This window comes from Psammomys obesus, unplaced genomic scaffold, assembly GCF_907164565.1.
Source record: "Psammomys obesus unplaced genomic scaffold, mPsaObe1.curated_primary_1811, whole genome shotgun sequence".
In the NCBI taxonomy this organism is placed as follows: Eukaryota; Metazoa; Chordata; class Mammalia; order Rodentia; family Muridae; genus Psammomys; species Psammomys obesus.
Window position 1 is genome coordinate 3,437,644 of NW_026585987.1, and position 26,836 is coordinate 3,464,479.

At 47.3% G+C, this 26,836-nt stretch overlaps 2 protein-coding genes across 2 annotated transcripts in view; one reads left to right on the forward strand and one right to left on the reverse strand.

The window, feature by feature from the left end:
• The window catches only part of Pdzd2 (PDZ domain containing 2), a 222,072-nt gene that overhangs the window by 77,723 nt on the left and 117,513 nt on the right, over positions 1-26,836 (forward strand). The gene's annotated exons all lie outside the window — the stretch shown is intronic.
• On the reverse strand, positions 11,901-12,401 carry LOC129671929 (superoxide dismutase [Cu-Zn]-like). The gene has a single exon (XM_055601103.1). The coding sequence runs from the start codon at positions 12,399-12,401 to the stop codon at positions 11,901-11,903; it is 501 nt and encodes a 166-aa protein (XP_055457078.1).

Sequence of the window (26,836 nt, forward strand, 5' to 3'; positions counted from 1 at the left end):
AGATAGATAGATAGATAGATAGATAGATAGATAGATAGATAGATAGATAAGATAGATTGATCTATATCTATATCTATATCTGTATCTATATCTACTCATCCTAAATTCGTGAGACCCCACAGTTTTCATGCTAGGCTAGGTTCTCATGGTCCTGTGTGGGAAGTTACTCACCTGCTTGAGCTTCACTAGAAGTATGGCTCTAGCATGGCAGTGTTTTCTGGGCTTGTTTTCTTTCAATGGAAAGAGCCTTTCCTCCGAAGTATGCCAGTTGGTGTTCAATCTTCTGGTCCCAGCTCTCTTCCTGAAATCCAAACTTCTGTTCACTGGGTCTCAAATCCTGAGTACAAAGATAACAAAAGGATCAAGCTCCCTCACCCTCACAATTTTTCTTACTCACAAGAAATAGGTTGTGAGCCAGGCATGGTCACCCACACCTTTAATCTCAGCACACAGGAGGCCAGAGCAGGTAGATGTCTGTGAGTTCCAGGCCAGCCTGATTTATAAAGTGAGTTCCAGGAAAGCCAGGGCTCTGTTCCACAGAGAAACCCTATCTTGAAAAGGAAAAGAAAGGAAGGAAGACGAAAAGAAATGGAAAAGGAAAAAAAAAAATACTTTGTGTCTTTAGACTTAAGCTTCATAGTTGTTTTTGAGCAAAGCGTGTCCTATAGTTGCATGGTCTCAAAGTAATAGAGACCTGAGGGAAATATGTTTGTTAGAGGGGAAAGGAGCAAAAGCTGAAAACTGGCCAGTGCTCTGCTTACTAAGGGAATCTATCTGTCTAGCTTTCTTGTCTGTAAAAGAGAAAACACTCTATGACACCAGGAACCTAAGAGTTACTGTAAGAAATAAATGCTCAAGCTTTGGATGTGGTGTCTGGTGCATAATTTTACAGTGTTAACCTCTTATCCCTTTGAAAAACCACAGCTCCCCTGGGTGGGGCCTTTTCTCTCCACCTCCTGTTCCCACACCGCTTTTGCTGCCAATGTGGGTTTCTGCCTCTCTTACTTTGGTCATTATGTGGGTAGTTTACATCATCAGGTCAGTAAGCAGGTTAAAGTTTGAAGTAATTCAGAATGGGTTGGGGGAAAAACACATCTGCTTCTTTAACACCTTTGATGGCTCTGAGTTCAGAGCTTATGTAGTGTTAGAAATAAAGCCATCATCAAGAATTTCAATTTGCGTTTTCTGGGTGCCTTGAAATCTTGATTTTGCCAAGGGCTTGCAATATGTGTATTAATTTTCCTTCAGGGACCATTTAGCAGTAACAATCCGCAGGCTCATTTGCATTTTAATTGGGTTGTTCTCCCCCCTCCCCCCCACTTCCAGCATCTCTGCTCTGCAGAGAGCTGGAGCCAGATGTTGTGACTGCATCTGGGTGACTGGTGTGTCACTGTAACTCTTCAGTGATCAACCATGTGATCCCGGGAATGAAAAAGCTGAGGAAATTCCCCGTTCAAGTGTCATATGACCAAGCAGCCCCCCACCAAGCAGCCCCTCACCAAGCAGCCCCCCACCAAGCAGCCCACCGGGGTAGAAACTGAGTTTCTCTTGCAAATTAAAATCAGTAACGAGAAGACTTCATTGCCTGGTCCTTCCCATGAGCCAGCCTCACAGTTCTCCTTAACACAAGGTTCTTGCTTTGAAAAGGAAAATTCACCAGAAGAGGATACATGTCTCAGGGGACAACTCTTGAGTCTTTGGAAGGACAGACTACAAACATGAAAAAGGCAGGTGGGATGGAATGGGCACCCTTTTCCCAGACGCTGCGGCAGGATCACTTCCTGTCACAGAGTTGACACAGAAAGCTGGTGAAGCAAGCCTGAATTCAGGCTAGCAGCCTCAGTGATTCTGACATTACTGGGCTTGTAGGGAGTGGGGCAGCATGAAATATTTATAATAGGCCTGTCGGGAACTGGTGGACCTGGAGGTTCAGATCAGCAAAATGTAGGGCATGGAGAAAGGCTTGAGTGGTGGGTGTTTGCCTCGTTGCCTCTCAGAGTCAGCATTTCAGAGAGAATTGCTGTTTCTTTCAGAAGTTCTGGTAGGCATGTCCACTCTGCTGCCCTCGAGACACACATACCTAGAATGAGGTATATGTGCAGCCCAACAGGAAATTGTAAGCATGGACACAGTTCTGCTTGCCTTTTGGTGACTCTGCTTTTTTGGGTCTTGGTTGGAAATTCGCAGATGACAACGGTGTGTCACTGTGCTGAGAGGTTGGGCACACTTCATTGGGAGGAAGGGTCATCACTAAAAGCCTTTTCTTTACAAATAAATAAATAAAAGGCTGAAAAACTGCCGGGCGCTTGTGGAACTCTGCGGTGCCACCTGTGTTGTGTTCCTTCACGCGTACATGTATGCAGGTGCTCGCCGAAGCCAGAAGTTGACACTGATTGCTCAGCACCATATATATTGAAGCACGGCCTCTCATTAAACCTGAAGCTTCCACTTGGCTAGTCTGGCTAGCTTGTTTGTTCTGGGCATTTCCTGTCTCCATTGCCTGCATGCTCACCATATAAGCAGGCCACCACGCCGGCCTGGTTCTTGATGTGAGTTCTGGGGATCTGGACTCCTGTCTTCCTAGCCCCACAGAAACGTTCTGACCACTAGATAGGAGCCTCCTGGTCTGCAGACAAGTTAGTGGAGCCCTTGGCCTTTTTCTCAGAGCCAGTCCTGCCTCCATTCTGTCTTGAGGAAAAAGAACTTTTCACAGTGCCCCTTCAGACCAGGGCTTTGTTCACATACTCCTAAACACAGCTCTTGGTTTTTGGTTTGGTTTAGTTTGTAGGACAGGATTTTGTGTATTCCAGGCTGGCCTCTGATTTGCTCTGTAGCTGAGGATGGTTTTGAACTTGTGATCATCCTGCTTCTGCCTCCTTGTGCTGGGATTTCAGGTGTGCACCACCACACCCAGCATACGAGATGCTGAGGGACCAAACTCATACTGAGCCGGCATTCCACCAGTTAAGCTGCATCTGCAGCCCAGCCTTCGGTCTTTAAAGAATCTTTGTTGGAGGTTGATTTGTAGGGGCTGTGATTATCAGAACATATGTTAGAGAGCTATGGAAAAATAAATGTGAGATTCGGGGCCTCATGTTCTCCCATTGATGGTAAATGTTCATGAGATGTAGAGACGTAATGCAAATAATGAGCTTTTCATGTTGGGATTTGTGTATCTGTGTGTCTGTGTATGTTTGTCTGTCTATCGTAATTTTTGCCTTAGGTGTTTTCTGGTGTAGAATCCTGGCTTGCGAAATATAAGGCCTTACTCGTTTGTCCCAGAGCAGGATGCTGTATGTGTCTATATGTGTCTGTGGGTGCCCTGCACAGAGCAGTGATGCACCTTCTGGTGTTACTCAGAGATGGCTGGCCATGTGCAAGGGTTCGCTTCTTTCCTGTGTCCCCTACCATGCTCTGGCACTGTCGTATCAGTCCCGGGAGACTGCCTTTGCTGGCCCTCCGTCAGGTGAAGAGGCCTGGCTTCTCCTCCCACTGGGTACCCATTGCCTTTGAGTCAGAGGTGAGTGCTTACCCCTGTCTTTCCTTGGGCTGCCTCACATCGTGGGGGTGCTGGCCGCCCCAGCCCGGCAATCAAGGCCAAGTGAGCGAGGTGTGGTGGTGGTTGCCTCTTCTGAGACCTTTGGACGGCCTAACCCAGATGCATCTATTTTTAGGTTGGGCTTGCTGTGGTTAGAGGGTCGCTGTTGCAAGGCTGTGACCCGCATGTGTTCAGTTGTTTTCCTGAGGTGTCCCAGGGTGTCTGTGGGTTAAACACTTCATTCGGCTGGGTGGTAGTGGTGGCTCATGTCTTTAATGCCAGCACTCCAGGGGGAGAGGCAGGTGGGTCTCCGTGAGTTCAAGGCTGGCCTGGTCTACAGAAGGAGTTCGAGGACAGCCAGGACTACATGGAGAAACCTCTCTTGGGAAAACAAAAGCAAACAAACAAAAAGACTCAGTTAAAAGTTAGTGTGAAGGGGCCTAGAGAACAAAGGGGCAGCAGGCTTAATGGGGACAGATTATGTGAGTGTGACATAGAAGAGAGACTTGAGCCTCTTACCAAAATATTTATCAGAGTACACAGAGGACTCCGGGAGTGTTGGCACCAGAGCAGACATGTGCCTCAATTGTGTGTGTGAGGGCAGTGATGAAGGCTGGCACCAGCACTTTGTGCTGGACATGGAAAGGCACAACAGCCTGCTGTGGAAAGCAGAGGGTAGCATATTGAAGTGGCGAGGGAAACTGGAGCCCAAGCACTTGGTAGCCATAGTCAGAGCTGCTTAAGATTCAGGGAAACCTTCAGGGCCACAGGACTGGGGTGTGTATGTGTGTGTGTGTGTGTGTGTGTGTGTGCGCGCGCATGCATATGTGTGTGATTGTGCCTGGCACCAGGTTGAGTATATTTTAAGTGTGAGGCTCTGGGGAGTTAGGAAAGAAATGAGAAAAACCATCGCTCCCACTGGAGAACATATGGAAAGAAAAGAGAAACGGTGGAAGTTTCTCTTAAGACCTTAGAGTAAAGGTGCCCAGGAGGGGTAGGGGGTCCTTAGAGGAAGGGAAGGAAAGGCAGTCACGAGCTGCCACTAGCACATTCAGGTGGAAATGCCAGCTTCCCATGGTTGTCTGGGTGAGAACCACAGGGTTGAGAAGTCAAGATGGAGAGGAAACCGTCTGATGCCCGTGGACATCATTCTAGCTGTTTTAGAATTCTCCCTCATGCATTAAAGCTGGCATATTTATGGGACAGTGATGCCCATGCCTCCCTTTGATTCTTAGAGATGATGTATACGTCAGTGCTTATGTGTATGTATATGTACCATGTGTGTGCCAGTATGCTCAGAGGCTAGAAGAGGGTCTGAGATCCCCTGGAACTGGGCTTAAAACAGGTGTGAACGAACCAATATGGGTACTGGACACCAAACCCAGGTCCTCTGCAGAAGCAGCAAGTGCTCCTAACTACTGAGCCATCTCTCTAACCCTGTCTTAGATAGGGTTTCTGTTGCTACAACAAAACACCATGACCAAAAAAGCAAGTTGGGGAGGAAAGAGTTTATTTAGCTTACACTTCCAGATCATGGTCCATCACTGGAGGGAGTCAGGGCAGAAATGCAAACACGGCTGGAACCTGGAGGCCAGAGCCGATGCAGAGGCTGTGGAGGGTGCTGCTTACTGGCCTGCTTCCCATGGCTTGCTCAGCCTGGTTTTTTATAGAACCCAGGACCACCAGCCTGGGGATGACATCACCCACAGTGGGCTGGGCCTCCCCCTTTGATCACTAATTGAGAAAATGCCTTAGAGCTGGATCTCATGGAGGCATTTCCTCAACTGAGGCTCTGATGACCCTAGCCTATGTCAAGTTGACACACACAACTAGCCAGTACAACCCCCAAGCTTGTTTTGCTTATTTTTTTGTTTTTGTTTCCAAGTAGAAATGAATTCTGCTAGCCCAGTCTTGTCTCCTGAATTTTAGGGTTACCCTACTCTTTACAGTTCTTTCTCTTCTTTGCCTTTATTGGTAAAAGAAGGAACAGGACCTGGTTTGTGCCTGGCCAGGAACTAATTTAGACAATTTAAAAGGTGAAGGTCATTTTACCCCTGAGAAGGAAGATGAAGCACTCTTCCATCCCTGCTCTTGATGATAGACTGACCCAGGAGATGATTGAAAGTCTCTCTGCAACTCTGGGCGGGTGTTACATGTCTCTCTTCCGGAGGAAATCCTGGGTGATGTGTGATTCTGTTCCGCCCTTGTCAAGTACCCAGTGGCCTGATTGGAGCTGGCAGCCCCTCTGGGGGCCCCTCAACACTGACTTCTGAGTCCTTTAACACTGCTGCTCACCAAAGTTCCATCTCTTTTTCCCAGTTTCCCTGTTGTCACTTTCAATTAAGCCTGGAACTTCTGGAGCCAGGAAAGCTGTGTGTAGTCTGGCTAGTGATGTTCATAAGCTGAAATGACAGAGGAAACTGAGATGTGAACAAACCGGCCATGATAGGATCCTTGATCAATGCATACCTTGTGGCCACAGCCACACTGTAACAGTAATGTAGCCAAAGCTTGTCAAGAGCATTGTCGTCTGTCTGAGGAGGTTTAATAGTTACTTATCACTCCATAGCTAATAAGCAGGGGCAGCTTCGGTTACTCCTAGTCATTTGGTGGAGCTCACGTTTTGTTTTTGTTTGTTTTTCTTGAGAAGTTAAGCATCGAGCATGTATTTGCAATATATGCCCTTCCTTAACACTGCTAACGCCTCCTTCACAAACGCTTCCTACCAGAAAGTTACATTTGCTATCACTGAAGGCCCACGTGTTTCTTCTGTTTTTATTCTGTTACTTTTCTAAGACAGAATTTTGCTACATAGCCTTGAATTGGCTGCATTGCCCAGGCTGGCACTGAGCTAGGTCCTTCCGGCTCAGCCTCAAGGCTGGGCTGGCACTGCAGTTGTGTCCCACCGAACCTGGCTACCCATTTTCTTAGTTGAGTACAAACCACAGTGGCGTGATCCTAGTGTTCCTCCGGAGTCCCAGCAGGTTGACGCCTTCGCCACAGTTTGATTGGCAGACTTTGTATTGTTTCTGGGCAGCAGGCACACTGCTAGGCCCTTTGTTTTCCAGCTGCTTTAGATAAGGTTTAAGACCTGGAAGTCACTCTCGACTCATTCCCATGGGAAATCGCCTCCAATTATTTCTAGAAATTCTTCTTGTGGGAAGGAAAGGGGAGAAACAAATAACTGATTGTTTGGAAGCCCACGGAAAGAGGTTTACGTACACGACCCAACTTCCTCAGCAGCTTCAGAAAGCTTTGGGTTTGTGAGTCAGGTTCCCACAACCACAGACGAGTCTGTGATTCCAGGGAGGCTCTGCCAAATAAAGGCGATAAGCACCTTGAAAGGATAGCTCTGAGCCCAAACATGTCACCTTAGTCAAAGAGAAGAGGCTCAGAAGAGGAGAGCTGACCAGTGTGCCTGGAGGATGGGGATGGGCGGGGTGGGGCTTTTCTGTGTAGAGTTGAGATTTAAACCAAGTATCCTATGCTAAAGGAAGAAGAGGTCTAACAACAGACGAGGATGTGGGAGAAGAGAACATTTTGGGAAGCTCTCAGGAATATTAATAAATGCAGTGCAAATAGGCAGGAGTGGGAACTCCATAAAAGGTTTGGACACAGCGGATAGCGGAAGAGCCAGTTAACAGCGCTTTCTAAACCTATTTGCTCAGTCTTTCTTGCATAGAGAACATCTCCCTTAATGATATTTTACAGAATCTATTTTTAGAAAAACTAGATTAAGATCATTAGGAAAATGAGAAAGAGCCCTTAAGAAGGAAATTGAAAAAGACAGCCAAAACCAGGGCCAGTGATGGCTTGGCGGATGGAAGCACTCTCCACTAACATGACCTGTGCAGGCCTGGAACCCACCTACAGGTGAAAGGAGAGAAGAAAAGCGACTCCATGAGGTTGTCCTCTGCCTCCACAAGCACTCCACGCTATGTGCATAGCCCGGCACGTGTTACACATGCCGTGAGCACACAACACTGAAAATCAGTTTTTAAACAGCAGATGATGGGTTTTGTCCTATTTTCTTGTTTCTTTACTAGACATTAGGAGTATGCAGAGTCCTATCAGGAAATAGAGCAAATGCCACATGGCCGGTACAATGGCTAAGCTAGTAAGGGTGCTTGCCACCAAACCCAGTTCAGTCCCCCGGACTCACGTGTTGGAAGGAAGAACCGACTCTTGCAAGTTGTCCTCTGACCTCCCCATTTGCATGGCGACACATGCGTGCAATAAATAAACAAATGTCGTTTATAAAATTTTGAGTAATCATGAATGCCGGAGAGGAAAGCACTTCCCAGAAGGCATGTAGAAGCTTCGAACCCCGCCACGTGCTGTGTGACTCGGGGAAGCGTTTGGGGAGTTTGGATCTGTGTTTGTTAGAAAGGGCATACTGCCTGCAGTTCCCTGGTGATGTCTGCTGCATTTGTGTGACCTGTTTCTCGCTCGTCCACTTAGGGTTTTTGGCACCCCGCCAGCATTTACGCTCTTAGCCCTGGCGTGGGAGGCATTCACAGCATAGGGTACAGAAGTGCTGTAGGAACCCACGTGGCACATGCTATCAATGGCTCTTTGTTGTAGTCGGCTGTTTCACGTGTTGTGAGATATTTAGCACTATCTCTGGCTTCTACCGCTAGACACCAGTAGCAGCCCCTCCCGCCATCCAGTTATAACAACTAAAGAATGTTTGCAAGTGTTCCTTGTTAAAGACCACTAGCAGCTGGCAGTGTAAGTCAGTGAAAGAACACTTACTTGGTATGCATGGGGTCATGGGTTTGATATCCAGTATGCACTGTGTGTGTGTGTGTGTGTGTGTGTGTGTGTGTGTGTGTGTGTTCATGCACATGTCCACAAATGACTGACTGAAGGTGCTCGTGGAGGTCAGAGGAGGGCACTGAATCCCCTAGAGCTGGAGTCAGAGGTGGTTGTGATGTGGGTTCTAGGAAGCATGCCTGAGACCGCTGGAAGAGTGGTTCAGGCTCGTAACCCCGAGCTGTCTGTTTCTCCAGCCACCGTGCACATGTTTCCTAATTGGGCTAAATCAAGAATGGTCTTAGATGCTGTATGAAGAAGTTTCAAACTGATCTATCTATATGTTCCCCAGCAAGTACTTCTGTGTACAAGATAGAATGGAGGGGTGGACACCAAGGAAGTGAGAAATAGAAATCAGGGCCTTAAAATGTGAAGGGGATACAAGGAGGAGAGAAAGATTTAAGAAGTGGGGCTCACGTAGAAGAGCAAGGGTGACTCACGAATTGAGTGGCAGTGTGGCAATGATTGGAAGAGGGAACACGCAGGAGGAACGTGTTTGAGGAAGAACATGATGGGTTTCACTTTAGGGCAGGACGGGCTCTTGTATCTATTGGACATCCCAGGAGAGGTGGGCAGGAGCTCGGAGGAGAACTGGCCACTGGGAGTCAGCTCGCCCTTAGCCGCTGTAACTGTGGAGACAGAGGAGATCTAACCCAGAGACTAGGCGGCAGGGCAGCTGGAGAGAGGGCGTTGAGTGCTAGTCTGAGAGCTGGACCGTTCTCACAGCCGAGAGACTGATCTACGTCCAGGGAAGGGCTAGCAGGATGGTAGTGTCAGTGTGCCAGATGCTGCCAGATGTGAGGAAGGCCAGGGGGTGCAGGCTGCATGCCGGCTTGAGGAGGGGACTGTGGACACGTGGAATTTTCTCTAGGTGCTTATAGGCTCTGCATTCGGGGAGTAGCTGCCAGCGCTAGCTCCTGAGCTGAGTCTCTGAGTGTGCGGGCCACGGCTCTCCGGCTTGGATGAATGGATAAGCAAGATGTACCATGAGCATGCAACAAATTCGCCATCCTCCTCGATGCTTCCACCATTTTGGTGCTGTGGTCAGTGCTGCTTGTGTGTGGAGGGGTTAGTGTAGAAGCAGGTACATGTGAACACGTGTGTACGCACACCTGTGGAGGTGAGAAAACCTCAAGTGTTATTCTTAAGGCACCCACCACCAAGGGTCATGTATGTGTGTTCCCAAATACATAAATACAATCTGCTCAGTCTGTTTAGTGTTGAATATACACATATATATGTGTACACACATATTTGTATTATATGTGTATCTATGTGTGTATGCATATATATGTGTGTATGTATTAGATGACCAGTTAGGGAGCCAGTCCCTGGGAAAGACTGTTTTTCTACTCTCAGCATCCCTCAGTTGCTGTATAGTTCTTTGTATATGGGTAAAGCCCTATGAAATTTCTTCCATCCATGTTAAAATGCTTATCCATTTTGTGCTTATTCAGGTCCTGTTTAGGCAACCAAGTTGCTGAGATATCATGGGTGAAGCGTCCCTGTCATTTGTAGGAGACGCAACCACATAGCAAATTTTCCAATCCTCTGGCTCTTACAATCCTACGAAGTCCTGTATTCGAATCTCGGCACTCCCACCAGGGAAGCTTTCTTACCTCCCTGGGCCTTTTGTCATATCCACACAGTGAGAAGGCATGAGGAAGTGGTCTTTAGGGTACCTCTCAGCTCACCAGGGTGAGAATTTAGTAGTTCCTGATCTCGGGAACCAAGGTGGGCTTATTCCACTACCACAGGAAGGCGGTGAGGGCTTACCTCAGGAGCCAGGCCTGGCCAGGTGGCTTGTGCACAGGTTCTCGCACTCGCTACAGGGGCAGCTTTGGAGTAAACACTGCAGCAGTTCCCCTGGAAGCAAAACTTCATGCTGTAGATTATCTGGTCTCTGATGGGAAAATGTGTCAAAGAGGTGGGGAAACTGGTTTTACCATAGATTTTTGGCAGCCCTCACAAACTAATAGAATATTCAACAGACACAATTTACTTGTCACTATAACTGAAGTTTATTCACGGGCCAAGAACATGTTGACCCCATTTCCGCCACTGCTTTAAAAAAATAAATATAAGGACTAGGCTTCCTTCTCATGGTAAACTCAGTGTAGGAGAGAGGGCTCTCCCGGAAAGGGAGGGGAAGTCCGCCACACAGTCAGCTCTCTAGCCCCTGGGCTGCTTGTCAGACACAGGCAATTGGATGCTTGCCCTCCTGTGGTCCTACCTGACCCACCAGTGAACAGCACAAGTGGCCCAGACTGAAAAAATATATCATGTAGGTATTTTTCAAAGATGTGATGGGCTATGCAGAGGACTAGAACTCACTTGGAGGATGTGTGAAAATGCAGTTTCCTTTGGAGAGCCTTTTTTTGTTTTTGTTTTTGTTTTTGTTTATGTTTATCTTGTAGCTCTGGCTGTCCTGAAAATCACTATGTAGACCAGGCTGGCTTCAAATTCAGAGAGATCACCTGCCTACTTTGTTGTTTGTTGTTAACTTAAAAAAAAAATTGTTTATTTAAAAATATGTCTGTTTTACCTGAATGCATGTCTGTGCTTGCAGAGGCCAGAAGAGGGCATAGGGCCCCTGGAACTGGACTTAAAGGCAGGTGTGCACTGCTGTGTGGGTGCTGGGAACCGAACCCTGGTCCTTTAGGAGAGCAGCTGGTGCTCTTAACCACTGAGCCATCTCTCCAGCTCCAATATACTAAGATTCTTAAAATAGTTTTGAAAATTGAACTTCTGAGGTGACTAAAAATAGGTTATGACCGTATATAATTAGTAGGGGTTTGTGTGTTTATATTGGAGGAAATTCTACCATAAATGGAGAAATTGGGAAGATGTAAGTCTTGACGTTTTGGAAGTGTGGCCTGAGAAGAACAACTAGGGAACAAAAGGTGCCTTCCTTCTGTTAAAACCTGAGTGTGGCTAGAGAGAGTTTGTTAACATTGCCGTAACAACACCTCACTTCCTTTTGAATAGTTCATGTGCACTTTCAAACTTAGAGCTCAGGCCTTGGGGCTGCCAACACCTTCGCTCTGGCTGGACTTCCAGAAACCCCTCACTTCACTGTAAAATAAAGCTATTTCCGTATAGTAGAAATCATGGTGTGTGTGTGCTGGTTTGGGGGAGTCTATTTTGTAAAGTTGTGTTTCCTGGTAAAGTCCAGAAGAGAAACCAGATCACCTCTGCAGCTAGATGTCCTAGAAGGGCCATGTGCTCTGTTCTCTGATCAGCCGTCTTTGTATTTGACAGATGGTCTGAGACAGAAGATGGGATTATCTGGATTAGAAAAGAGAAAAGTGCAGATTTGCTGTCATGGTAACAAGTAGCCCATTTATTTATTTATTTATTTATTTGTTTGTTTGTTTGTTTGTTTATTTGTTTGTTTGTTTGTTTGTTTATTACACTGTCAGAATTCATTTAATGGGTTTTTGTTTTTTGTTTTGTTTTGTTTTGTTTTTCCTACAATTTAGCAGGATAACAGATGAGTTTGAGACTCAGACCAGACAGGGGATATTTGTTTCCTGGGCAATCCCAGTCACACCACCAGCCATGAGCAGCTTCTGGCATTTTCAGTCTTTGTGCTTTCATTATTTCCACCTTTGCCCAAGTCATCTTGTTTCTCATGGACCACCATTGTATGGCCAATGATGGACTGTTCTCCTGAGAGTGTGATCACACAACCTTCAGGGGACACATTGACCACACCCTCCTTTCCAGCAGTCACATTGCCCAAGCCTCTAACATGCCTCTTTTGACCTACTGGTCGGTCATGTTTGCCCAAGTCTCCAACATGCCTCTCTTGGCCTACTGGTCCGCCATGTTTCTTGGAGTGAGGATTAAAATGAGGCCCTGCACTGGTACAGTCTTGTGTATTATCCCCAAACTGATGGGCATGGAACCCATGCTCGCCTTCAGTCCATCCTGTGATTTGTCCTGACACCACAACTGGCTCACTGCTGCTTGCCTTCTGCTCAAAGTGGGTGGTGCCCTGCACTGGACTGTCACCCTTGAGCATGCAAATACCCGTCATCACCATGCTTGATGCCTGTAGCAGCCTCAGGATCTAAGGTGGGCGAAAAAAGCAGGCGACGTCACAGGAAACACAGGTGCAAAACCCCAGGTAGCCCTTCTTAACCGGTGTGTTTCATTATAAAACTCCCACTTTTACATCCATTTGAAAGTGTGTTGTGTTTTAAAACCCCTTTTAGTGTCTAAGAGTGTATGTGTGCACATCCAGAGTCAGCAACACTAGCTGGCCATTGAGCCCCTGAGACCCACCTGCCTCTGCCTCCCTCGCCAGCTCCAGCAGTTACAGATGTGTACCACCTACTGGCTTTTACATGGCTGCTGGCATTCCCAACTCAGCTCCTCAGACTTAGCCAACACCTTACCCACAGACCACCCCCCTTGGCCCTTTAAAGTACAAAGTATCCTTAGCTCCTTATGAAGCGCTAGGTCACCGAATGGAAAGTTTCTCAACTCATTTCCTGGTGTCACATTTTCAGTGGATGTGAAATACACACTCGGTATATTTTTGTCGGTTCATGCCTGAAATCCTGAGTCTACCTCTGTGGTCCGTACCATAAGCTGTACTCTGCTGAGGGCAGAGCTGACGTACAGAGGGACTCCTCCCATGACTGCTGCCGGGGGCTGGGTTTCCCCCAGTACTATCCCCAAATTAAACTGGTTCTTAGCAGCCTGGATTTCACACACTGGCAGAGCCATGTTTGGCTCACTCCTTCCCAGACACAGCTTAGCTGGATGTACTCATAAATGAAAAATGATCTGAGTGCTGCGGGTGGGTGGGGCCCGGAGCTCCGCAGGTGAAGCCGGAGGAAGGTCTCTGTGCTCAGCAGAGCATGGAGCGCTGGCAGGAAGTCAGAGCACGCAGCGGCATGGCTCACGCTTTTTGTGGATAGTTAGTAACCCTCTGTGAAGACCTGAATGGAGAAGGGAAAGAAAACACGCCGAACTTTGGCAACTGGCCTGGGCGAGTGGCTGCTGGAGCACAGTGGAGAGAGTTCAGCCGACCAGTTCACGATGCAGGTAGGAAGGAGGCATGAGAGCCAGTGAGAGTCTTAGGTCTTCCCTAGCCACAGCTTTTGACTCAGGTGGCTTTTTATTATTATTATTAAGTATTTGAGAAATAGACAAGAAATGACACGAGTGGACTCAGCCTGCAGGGTGCCGATGCTGCTCGAGAAACTCTGATAACCCTGACGGTCTCAGGTTAAGGATAACTTAAAAATGAATCACGTAAGATCACGCAGCGTGTAAGTTAAAACCAGCTCTTAAATTGTCGGATGATAAATAGCAGGCACTGTTTTAGAGCAAATACTTGGAAAATAGTTGATCAGAAATTGATTTTCAGGCTTGAAAAAAAAATTGCTACATTCTTATAGTTCAGAACCAAAGAGGGGCTTGCTAATTCTTTCTGGCATTTGTGCTCCAGGAGGTGGATGGCTCACAGCTGGGGAAGGGGCAGAAAATGACTGAGATCCAGAGCAGAACGCCAGTGTGCTGGTGTTTTCACCGTGGAGGCAGTCCACCTCTGCTTAGCCTCTAAGTCAGAAAGGGAAATCACTGAGAAGATACAGTGTGGACCCTGAATGTGTGTCAGAGCGAGGGGGTAGACGGAGGGCTGGCAGCTGTCACAGTGATGTCCTCTCACCCAGAAGCAGGGAATGTTCTACTGGGGCCAGCGTGGCTGCAGCCACACAGGAGGAAGGTGGAAACATTTGATTTGTGTCTCCTGTGGTGGTAGCCAATCTCAGAACACCCTCTCTGTTGTGGAGGCATGGGACTGGTGATAAAGAGAAACAAACAGAAATAAAATTCTGCTCGGCCTGAGGAAACATTTCCAGACCTTGCTTCTCCTACTGTTTCGGGGCTGAACTGACATGGGTTTCCTCCTCCAAGAAGAGGCTGGAATACTGTGGAACTGAACCGACCTGGGGTGGGTTAGAGATGACATGTGTGGTTGCCATGAGGTGAGCCTCGGAGGTAGGTAGGTAGAGAGCTGCAGCCTGGATTTGAGAGTTCTTTGCTCGGAACTTGGAAGGCTACAGGCCACAGAGCTGTGTCTGAGAAGGCAGTGGTGGGAGCTGCTTCGGGGGCTGCAGACTGGCAGGCTATCCCCCAGGGCCAGTAGTGACCACGTTTTAAGTCTTGTATTTTAGGCCGAAGGGAGCTGGGCAGCCACACCTTATGACTGTCCCGTTCCCATGCTGAATGCTGCTCAGCATTCCACAGCTAGCATGTCTGGAGAGCGAGGACAAGGGAACGCTTCAGAGGCTTTTAGGAAACCTCTCGCTCCTGCCCTCCTGCCAAAGCCTTGCTCTGTCTTGTCTGGGTTTGACTCCCACCTTTCCTTCAGACTGATCCTGCCCCAGGTACTCTGGGTAGTGACCTGATCTGAGCGAAGGAACCAGCTCTTTCCCAGGGCCCATTAATGAAAGAAGTTGGGTCAACAAACTATGGCCCAAGGGCCAAGTCCTGCTTGTTCTAGCTTGTTTTTTATGTGGCCTGGGAGCTAAGAATGTGTTTCTACATTTTAAAGAGTTGGAGGAACAAAAGCAGAGACTTCCGGCCCACAACACCTGAAGTATTTGCTCTCTGACCCCTTAGGGGAAAGTCTGTCTTTTAACACCCCCGTTTCTCTGTATATTTGATCAGTGTGTATAGCCGATTGACACAGCTCTTCACATGTTCAATACTTTGAGTAGGCTGTTGTTTTGGAGGCTGTTTCTTGGTCTGTGTTAAAGGCACTGCTGGCTCCAAAAGTGTTGTGCTGTAGGTTCAGTGTCAGGAAGTTGAAGAACGAATGACAGGGCTCTAATCGACGGCAAAGCTCGTTGAGTGGACTATGTGGGGTATGGTTGGTTTTGCGTCTCTCCGTGGCTTGTGAGCCACAGAAGCAGCCATGTGTTGACTGAACCGTGGAATCACTTCTTTCACCAAGTCAGTCCTGGCCAGACATTTGGCGTTGCCACTCAGAAAAGAAAAGATGCTTTCTATAATAAAATGTGTGTACATGTGTGCACTATGGGTAAGAAGTTAACTGAATATGGCTTCTCATTTGGAACAAGGTTTCCTTATGAGTCCCTCAGAAACACTTGGTGAAAGCCTGACAGCCTTCCCATGAGCACCCAGTTCTGTACGTCACACAGTATTTCACTGTTACTGTCATAAGGGAAAAGGAAAACCCAGTGACCTTGCTTATGTTCATCTTGTGTCAGAACTGCAGGCCTGGATCCAGAGCTGGCTTCTCTAAGTGGCTCATTGTCCGCTGCAGAAACATAGGAAATCTTTCATGAGGAGTTCCCAGTATGAAAAGGAAAATGAAATGCCTGAGATTAAACTTCTTTTCACCAGGACATTTCAATCATCCATCCTCCTCCTCCAGTATTTGAAAACTGAATGTTGTCAGTGAAGAAGGGTGGGGTGGAGCTTAGCTTGACAGATGAAAACAAGTGAGGAAGGGTAAAAACATGAACACTACAGTCCCTCATGGGAGGTAAAGCCTGGGAACAAGATGGCGCCTGTAACCCCTGAGGAGTCAGGTTGTTGGAGCCAAGAGGGGTGGGTCATTAATCCTCCCTGGGAGCAGGCAGAGCCTCGCCTGTGTTTAGCAAAGGGGTTGGCTCTGAATTTGGAGATTAAGCAACCTGCTGTTCCTGTATGCACTGGAATTTCAGACAGTCAGAAACCTACTTTGCATAACTGTTGCAACTCTACAGAAAGCCGAGGCACGGAGCTGGGGCACCCAAGGCAGTGCAAGAAGCTTGCCCAGAAAGTCTGGGGCTCTGTGGCTATTCTTGGTGGGGTGGGTCAGCTTCTGTTCCCAGAGGGCCTCCTTTATGTGAGTGACAGTATACATAAGAGATCCTTGGCCTGCCTGATATCTCAGAGTTGGAAGGAGGCTTTTCACTTCCTGTCTTAAAGACATGGATACAGGTGGGGCCCTGGAAGCCATGAGTGACTTTATTGAGCCAACTCATTCCAAGATGTCACTAAATGTTTGGCTGTGGCATCTCATTGGAGACCCCCTTTGGCTTTTTAAACAGGGCTTAAATTTGACGTCTATTTATTGTTTTGTGTGTGTGTGTGTGTGTGTGAGAGAGAGAGAGAGAGAGAGAGACAATGAGACACACACATAAAATAAATTCGTTTTTAAAAAAGTTGCGTAAACCTACCGGAGAGAACAACCAAGCCAAATAGAATTGATGATTTTGAGTATGTGAAAGTTTGCCATCAAAAGGGAATCAACAGTGTCACAGCCCAGTAAGCAGCAGAATAGACTTGCCTAGCTCTGTCTCCTAAATACCTGTTCCCCCTTTTAAGATGAAGGCCTTCCAGTGTATTTCTGTGTATTTCCTGCAGTAGGGACAGTGCAGGGTCCTTCTAGCAGGGACTCCATGACTGCTGTGCCCTCTCTCAGGAGATGGAAAGCAAGATGGCGGCCTTCCTGCCCACTGACCTGGCATCTACACTGTCACACAGAGGGGAAGAGCACATAGGATAGATCTTTTGGTGGCTTTGTGGCCCCCACTGGCATAGCTACCCCCCTCCCCCGTTGCTTTGATTTAACTCCACCCAGGTGAGACACACTGAGATTCCCTCTGCAATGAGGTAGGCCCTGAAAGCAGGTGACAGGGGACTCTGGATCTGCCTTCCCTGTCCTGATTTCTCCCTGAACCATCAGTTCACCTGCATTTATATGACAAGACCAAAGGTGACTGACTTCTCTTGTCTGACGGAAAGAGCTACAGTTTTAGTAATATCAGGGTTTAGAGCACTGGTTCTCAACGTATGGGTTGCAACCCCTTTGGGAGTGGAATGACCCTTTTAAGGGCATCACCTAAGACCTTCAGAAAACTCAGATACTTGAATTATGATTCATAACAGTAGCAAAATTATAGTTATAGAGTAGCAACAAAATAATTTATGTTTGGGGGGTCATCACCACAACATGAGGAACTGTATTAAAGGGTTGCAGCATTAGGAAGGCTGAGAACCACTGCTTTAGAGTCTATTTAACATGGGGTACAGGAGGACCCATTTCTCAGCTTTCTAACTTCAACACTGATTCCCCTTCTCTCCCCTTTCTCACAGAGGAAAGGAACCAAGTTACAAGTTGGTAGAAGGTGACTTAGGAGAAAGATCCAGGGTGGCCCTTGAGAATCTGTTTGGTCCTAAGCCTCTCTTTTTCAGTCAGACTCCGGGGGACAGAACACAGTGGTAGGTTGACTTTAAGGACCTGGTCAGGCCTAGTCTCAAGACTTCATCTCACACCCAAAATTGGGTTTTTTACAAACTGTTTGCCTCACTTCCACAGTTAACCACTGAGCATCTACACAAGTGGAAGGCCCTGAGACAGGGTGAGCAAAAGGGAATGCAAGTGTGGCAGGCATGACTTCCCCTTGGGACCACAGGTCCCAGAGTCTGTGATATATTCTTTCTCTCTTGCCCTTTCTTCCTATTTCTGCCCCTTTGGAGGAAGTGTTTTTATGTTGTCCTGCCCTCCCAGCTCATCGCCAATAGTAGGGTCACTCATGTTTGACTAGCCAAATTCCACTTTGCCTTCAGCTTACAACATTTAGACCTAAGTTAGCCAGGCAGCTGCCTGTAGGGTAGAAAGAGTACTACCAACTGCTGGCACAGCCGCCGGCTCTGGAAAATATCACATGAATCTTATTGTAACAGAAGCAAAACAGTTTTGGCAGAAGAGCAATAAAGACCTGGAAAGGAAACAAACAAATTACTTCTAAGTGCTGCAAAGGAAAAAAGGTGGTTAGCAGAAAGGGTGCCATTCAGATGTGGGAGGCACAGGTCACAGCTTGCTTGGCTTCAGTGGGTTGTTCAAGTGAGCCAAATAGTGTAAGAGAGAATGAAACACTAGCGCTGAGAAGCAGAGACCTGGGCACGTCTTGGTGCCTGTGGGCTTTTATTGGGGTCCCTCTGGCCTGACCAAACTCTGCAACCAACCTTGTTGAAATCCTGACACATTAATTGAATAATATATAAGATGTTCTCTTTTGTTGTTGTTATTCTTTGAAACTTTCATTGATGATGTGCTAGCTAGTCGTCTGTCATCTTGACACACAGAGTAGAGCTATCTGAAAGGAGGGAACCTTAACTGAGAAAATGCCGCCATAAGATCTGCTGTACGGCATGTTTTAAATTAAGTGATTGATTTGGAAGGGCCCAGCCCATTGTGGGGCCATCTCTGGGCAGGTGGTCCTGGGTTCTATAGGAAAGCAGGTTGAGCAAGCCATGGGGAACAAGCCAGTGAACAGCCCCCCTCCATGGCCTCTGTATCAGCTCCTGCCTCCAGGTTCCTGGCCTGTTTGACTTCCTGCCCTGACTTCCTTCAGTGATGGACAGTGCTGTGGAAGTGTAAGCAGAATGCCCCTTTCCCTCCTCAGCCTGCTTGTCGGTCATGGTGGTTTGTCACTGCAATAGAAACCCTAACTAAGACAGATGTGTACGTTTCTTAGCCAGCCCCGCCCACCCACTCCTCCTACCTCTCCTGGACCCCTTAATGTATTTCTCTTCTGTGTTTCTCCTCTTCCCTCCCCCTGCAACCCATTGATATTAGAAATTCTTACTAGCTTAGTTGGCTTATTAGTTTGTGGCTGATTGTTTTGTTGTTTGTTTTTGAGAAAGAGTAACTCAGGTTGGCCTCAAACTCACAGTGTAGCTGAGGATAAACTGGAATTCCTGGCTCTTCTGGTTCTAGCTCCCAAAGCTAGGATTACCCAAGCATGCCACCACCGTACTTGCCTATAAATAGATATCCTAAATTGGTTTGTTAGGGTGGCAATAATTGAGTGTCACGTCTTAACTGTGAGTAGAGTTGGTTATTTCAGACTCTTAAGAGGAGGAATAAGCCAAGCTTGGTATATCATACTTGTAATTCTAGCAACCAGGAAGCTGAAGCCAGAGAATCATCATGGGTTCAAGGCCACCCAGAGCTATAGGAACAGAGTTTCAGGACAATCTGAACTATAGGATGAGGCCCTATCTCAACCACCCCCTGCTCAGACACATACACACCCTTTGAGTGATTTAGATTTGTTGTCCCCTGCACTCCCAAAGGCAAGGAGTCTATTGTCAATTTTAGGTCTGTTTTCCTGTGGGCTCTTCTCCCATTCCAGAAGCAACATCTAGGTCATGGTAAAACCTGAGAAGTCTCAAAGCCAAGGTCCCATGCCTTGCAAATAGTCACCTTTCTAAGCCAGTGACAGTGACTTTCCCAGTGCTATCTGCTGTAGTATGACTTACTATGACAGGTTCTGGTTATATGCAGGCTGCCTCCCAAGGCACTTCTGACTCTGACTGTTGCTAGGGTTATATTGTAGGGTTCTCTAGAGAAACAGAACCAAGAACGTATGTAACTGTAAGAGTGAATTTATGAGATGGGCTCACATGATCAGCCACGATAGCCATCCGCAGCAGAGAGCCAGGGAAACCTGCAAACGAAGCATAGAGTTCAAGTCCAAGAGCCCCAGTAATGCTCCTGTGCAAGCTAGGACCCAGAATCTGAATCCATGGCAATAGCAGCAGAAAGAACACAGTTGCCCCAGAAGAGAGGCACAAGCAAGAGCAAATGTCCTGTTACACCTCCACCACATCCTCACCTCCATCACAGGGGTGGAGGGGTATACCCAAATCCAAGATGATCTTTTCGCTCAGTTTGCTGATGCCCATCAATCCTGGAAAACCCATCACAGACAGACACTTGCGGCCACATGCTTCCCTGAGGTTCATGGTAACCCTCAAGCCAAACGTGACAACCCAAATTAACCACCCCAGGGCATAAGCCCTGGAACCGAACCAGTATAGGGTAAGATGTTTGCATGATATTGTTTAGAAGTTCTTTCAGGTGAGCAAGCTTAACTAAGAGAAAGTTAATGTGAATGCTATCATTGTGTGTGTGTGTGTGTGTGTGTGTGTGTGTGTGTGTGTGCGCGTGTGCGTGTGTGTGTGTGTGCGCACGCGCGCACGCACGCCCTGCACGCAAGCACGTGTGTGCATACACATGTCTGGAAAGGAGGCGAGCTTCAGGCTGGAGCTGTTTCACGGTGCTCCCATGGACCTGGAACAGGACTGTTATTGTGTGTAAAAATCATTACATATAAGGCTGTGTCTCAATCTGTGGTTCTCTCTTCCCTCTTATAAACATAGGGCCCCAGCACTCCTGGGCTGTACTTTTCCTAAGAATGTCTTTTCGTAGCTGTGGCTAGCTCTGTACGAGTTCATGTGTCAGAGGCTCCTTGAGGCTGGAGTGAGCAGTTCCCCTTTGCTTTCGTGGCGCTTTGGATGAGGGGAAAACAGCCTGCGGGGCAGTTTCAGATGCCTCGGGTATGTGATTTTTGAAATGCAGAGACAAATCGATTTGGCTTCTTCCAGTAATGAATCTTATTTTGAGAACCACAGTTGACATGGCTAACGGGAGTGTCGCTTTCTCTCGATGAAGACACCCCCCCAAAAAAAGATGATTATGGTCTAAGAGACTGGAACCAGAAGGGACCGTTAAAAGCTCAGTGTCAGCCATTGCTCTAAAGCTACGGTTTGTTTGGAAGTAGCTATGCCGGGGGAGCAGCTCATTTCCTTTGAAGTGGGATTACTTGGGCTGTTCTGTGTAATGGTGTTCAGAGTGGCATGACATCTCCACTCCAGAAGTATTAGAAGGCAGCTTAGAGCTGGACCCTCAGTACCCACTAAACACACAGTGCTCATCACCGGGCTCATGTGGAGGAAGCCAGGTGAGCCAAGCCTATAGGGTCAATGCAGCACTATCCTAGGAGGAAATGATTAGATGAACTGAGTGATGAGTGTCTTAATTGGGTTTCATTGCTGTGAAGAGACAAATGACCACAGCAACTCTTATAAGGAACCATTTAATTGGGGCTGGCTTACAGTTCAGAGGTTCAGTTCATTGTTATCATGGCAGGCAGTATGGCCGCACGGCAGGCAGACATGGTGCTGGCAAAAGAGCTAAGAGTTCTACATCTGGATCAGCAGGTAGCAGGGAGAGAGACAGACAGACAGACAGACACTGGGCCTGGCTTGAATATCTGAGACCTCAAAGCCTACCTCCAGTGACACAACTCCTCCAACAAAGTGACACCTATTCCAACAAGGCCACACCTCCTAATAGTTCTACTCCCTATGGTCCTATGAGGGCCACTTTCATTCAGTTAATCACAATAGGAGTGATGATTGAATGAAAGAGTAAAAAAGTAGTGTTTCAAAAGCAGGTAACAGAGTCCATGTCAGCGACAGCACCGGCTCAGCTTACGAGGAAACGCACATGAAGACCAAACTGTGCATCGGTTACATATGTATAAGGAGCCTAGGTCCAGCCCGTGCTCTTTGCTTGGTGATTCCATCTCTGTAAGCCCTCATGGGTCTAGGTTAGTTGACCCTGTTGGTCTTCTTATAGTGTGCTTATCCCCTCCAGGTCCTGCTTTTCCTTCCCACTTTTCCACAGGACTCCCTGAGTTCCATGAGATGCTTGCTTAGCTGCGAGTCTCAGCATCTGATTCAATAAGCTGCTGGGGTACCCCCACTCTTCTACAGGACTCGCCCAAGCTCTGCCTAATGCTTAGCTATGAATCTCAGTTGCCTGGCCTCAGTGGATGAGGGTGAGCTCAGTCCTGATGTGACTTGATGTGCTGAGATGGGTTGGTGGTGGGGGTTCCCCTTTCCTGGGAAAAAGGGATGAGGAATAAGGGAAAGAGGGTAGGAGAGAGGGGGCTATGGTCAAGATGTAAAATGAATATATAAATTAAAAATAAATTTAAAAAATTTTAGCATTTCAACTTGTGGTAGGTGCAGACGCCATAGTATGATCCATCAGAAGTGGCCACACCTTTGCCAGAGTAGAACTGACACATTGTATTTGAAGCAGGTGTCCCTCAGTATCACCTAGGTTCATTCCTGTTTTGTCAACTAGTCCAGACACCTGTAATGCCAGCATTCTGAAGGCTGAGGCAGAAGGTTCTCAAGCTTGAGGCTGGCCTGTGTATTACTGGAACCCTGTTTCTCTGGGGTTGGGATGGGGAATAGGGGTAGGGAGTCCAATAATAAATTTGCTGTTATATCTTCAGATTTTATGTGTGAACCAAGTAGCACATCTGAGTTACAGTATTAATGTGCTTTTAAATATTCATGGCATTGTATCTCAATTTAATTGGTTTTCTTTGTAAATCTATGTAATATATATTTTTAATGGGACTGAAAAGATGGCTCAGCAGTTAAGAACATTTGCTGCTCTTCTTGAGGACCTGAGTTTGGTTCCTAGCACCCATATTAGGTTACTCACAACCATCAAGGGCTCAGACACCATCTTCATGCCTCCTTGCATATACAGTCTCTCCCTCTCCCTCTGTCCTTCCCCCCCCCTCACACACACACACATATGCACACACACAAATTTTTAAATACTGTTTACTAACTGACCAAGAAAAATCCAAACAAAATAGGAAGGAAAGAGGAAGAGGCCCCTATCTTAAATTCTACACTTCTTGGTGTGTGCTTACATTTCCATTTGTTGGACAAGAAAAATTTAACCAAGGACTCTATGGTATGCTCCAGCCCATGTTTTCAGAGGACCTTGGAAAAAAAGTTCTGTTTTGTTGTTTGTTTTTTGTTTTTTTTTTTCAGTATGTCTAGGGTAGGGCTGGACATTCTGCTTTTCTAACCAGTGTAAAGTAGCCTGGCTGTTGCCTACAACACAACGATCCAAATGAGGGCCTGACTTCCTGAAACTCACTTCCCATGGCTTGACTATATCTCAGTGTGGGTAATAGCTGCTTACCTGTCCTAAGCCTTGGTTACATGTGGAGATGCCCCAGCATGGGGACACATTGGCGGGAAGTCCCACAGCCGACCTCACCTACTCCGGAGGGCGTATGTTGCCTCATTTAGGGCCCAGAGCCATGGTCAACTTGAGACACCATAACTGGGCGGCGCAGGGTTTGTAAGGTAGGCTAGGCAGTGTGCACCTGTGTCTGCCCATGTGACTGATGACGCCTACACTCCTGCTGCAGCCGCAACCTCAGAGGGTTGTTCCCTGAGCTTTTCCGGACAGGTGTGCACCACATGAGCCGTGAACCGCGAAGCAACGCCTGCCTGACGCTAACTACCCCCACCCACAGGGAAGGAGGCAGCCTTACCCCTGGAACTGCGACACGTGTGCTGGCCAGATGCTCTACCCGAGGAGCACACTGGGTGGCTGCTTCCAGTGGGGGCATTTGATTAAGCTTATCATTAGATGGTACAAGCTGTAGATCTCTGTAGGGTGTTTGTAGACATTTAAGGGTAAGTTGGTTTGGTAGCAGGGTCTGGGGTGAACTTCCACAACCCAAGCAGATCTCTCTAATGATAGTGCTTCAGATCTGATGGGCATCTCCCCAGGGTGTAAGCCGGTGGCTTTGGTGAAACTACTTAGCTGACAGTCAGCTGTGGTTTCACAGTTTGGCTACGGATGTCCAGAAATCCAGTTTTGTCTGTACATTGGAAGTTACCAGCTGCTTGGAGACCAACTGACACTAATCAGGTCCCACAGATATTGGCGCCAGCAAACCCCAGCCTGGCTTACTTACAGATTCCAATAGGGGAAGAAACCTTCCCTGTGACTCCGTGTTTCTGCTGCCTTTCTTCTGTTGCTGTTGTTTCTGTCACCTTTAATCCTGCCTTCTCTGGAGAGATCCTTAACAACCAGGGCCTCCCACAGGAAGGTCTGAAGGGTTGTGCCAGAAACCAACCCTCAGTGTCCTCAGGCGTCTCTAGGGCTGGGGAATCACACCAGAATACGCAGTGTTTATGTCGTCGCCTATACTAGATTCCCTTGCCACCTTCCCTCCTACCCCAACCTCATTCTCCTTTCCCTTGTTCTTCCTTCCACTTGATTGCCATCCTGGGTATGATCTGGGGTTTTCCTGGGCACCCTTACTTACTCATTCATTCGTTGAGGAATGTCTCTGAGGAGAGGGACTGGGGACTACTCTACCTGTTCTACCATGGAGCAGTTTCACAATTGTCCCCACAATTTCAGTGTCCTTAGGAGACCCCACTGCCCCAGCATTTCCTCCCTGCCATGTGTGCTATTAGGTAGTCATGTGCCACAGAGCCATGTTTCAGTCAATGACTGACCACACGTACGATGGGCTCTCTTAAACTCATACGGCCCAGTGACACCGTGGCCACCTTACTTCGAATAAGCACTGTGATGTCCATGCAAAGACAAGATTATGAAACGATGTATTGCTCAGGATAAAGGCATGTTAGGCGGTCCTTTTTTTTTTTTAACATTGACTTGTTTATTTTTCTGGGTGTACGTGCAGAGGCACACCTGTGAAGGTCAGAGGTCAAGTGCCAGGAGAGCGCATCACTTCTCTTCTTCCTCCTTGTGGCTTCTGGGGAGCAGATCCAACACAGTCGCCAGGCTTGGAGAGGGCAGTGCCACCAATTCACTGGCCCCGAGCAGTTCTTGATTGTACAGGTCTCTGCAGAACTAGTTCTTAGTTGTCATTTTGTCCCTGGCTCCTAAGAACTGTTCTGAGTATGGTTGCCCTCAGTAGGCTGGTGCCATGGGTCTGGGTGGGTCTAGAGCCCTGCATGAGAAGGGGAATTCTGCATGAGCCTGTTTCAGAATGCCTTTGTGGCAATGTCAGCTCATCCCCAAAGAGTAATGGGTTCAGCAGAGAGCTCATGTTTTAACTGTACTTCTCTGTTTTGCTTGTTGTAGAAAGTATTTTTAAAATGGCTAATAATGTTTATTAAAAGCCTGTGATTATTGTGGCAGTTATTATTAACTTGCTACCTTAAATACCAATATCAATATCAATAAATGACACAGACATCTGATAGGTTTTAGATAAGCCTATTTTACCTGGGGTTGGGCAGATACAAGCCCCTTCAGCTACCTTGTTACAACCCCACATCCCATGCCATTGCTCGAATCATTCCTATCCAGGCTACTCCCAGTTCAATAGCCTCATAAATACCTCCACGTGCTTTCCATCTGGGCTGCTCCTCTCCACACCATTCTCAGAGTTCGCTCCTCCTGGCCCACATGGTTCTTCACCTATCCCATGCCGGGGCTCTCCCTCTTTCTCCTCCTGACCTGTCTCCTCCTCCCAAGACCCTTCTGTCTTCGAAGGAACTTTGTCCATACCTACCTTACTTTGCCCTACCCAGGTGTGTAGGCCTTTATTCAGCCAATCAGGGATAACTTGGAGGCAAGGGTTACAAACGTCATTTGTGGCGATGTGAGTGTCTGCTTATAAAAGACAGCAAGCAGATGGGGGGAGGTAATTGACAATCAAATGCAAAGTCACAGACCATGCTGTTACATTGCGTAAACATTTCAGGTAGCAAATATGTGTCATTACACAAAGCAATGTCATTATTTTCTTCAAACAAGACTTGCCAAATTATTCATTCAGGTTGCCAAATTTGGAAACTATTACTGTAGACTCAGCCCAGATCCAGAGCCCTGGTTTTATGGATGAGGAAACATAAACTTTGAAAATAAACTGCCTGGCTGTCATTAGGGGGGTGCTAGGATGAAACAGACTGGAGACTGGTGGGTTACAATCCGAAGAGCGTGCGTCCTGGTTCATGTTCTAAGCCTTGAGGAGTCTCATTTCTGGGGTACTGTGATGGTCAAAAGCTCACGCACATGGATTGCTGTAATAAGTTCACCCTAAGCGGGATTTTGGAAGCCCACAGAAGGCAACGGAAGTGTTGAGGTTGGGGCTTACTGACAAAAAGCAAGGAAGATGTGGGGCCATGTTCAAGGTCATGCTGGATGCAGGCTGCTTAGTACCCTAACCACCACTCACCTCAGCCTCCCCATGATCCAAGGCTTCATGAAGCCCCCACCCACCCCATTCTGCCCCAGTGGACCACATCAGGTACCTGTAGGCTGATCATAGGGAGAGGGAACACATGGCCTTCTCTGTCACCTCTCATGCAATGGTGGCTTTTCCAAATTCAGAGCTGCAGGTAGTTGGAAAAAAATGAGTGACACAAACCAGCAAGAACAAGTTGGTAGGATACAGTTTATTTTCATTGAGTGGATATGGTACATAATCAAATAAGGACACAGTGTGCTATTGGTGTGTGAAATCTACCAAAGGGGGACCGCAGTGAGGCTTCCATTTACAAGAATCTTTTTAAAAAAAATATTATTAATCAATTTTATCATGACATAACTTGGCTAAATTCTTAGGCATCATCAGTTTCTCCAGTTCTCTAGAAGATTAAATGAGGGAAGGGTGAAGGTAAAGGTGCTTACAACCAAACCTGACAACCTGAGTTTGATTCTCCAGGATCCATGTGGTGAAAGGGAAGAACTGACTCCTGATAATCATTCTCTGGGCTCCACATGGACACAGTGGTGTACATTTGTGTGTGTGTGTGTGTGTGTGTGTGTGTGTGTGTGTGTGTGTGTGT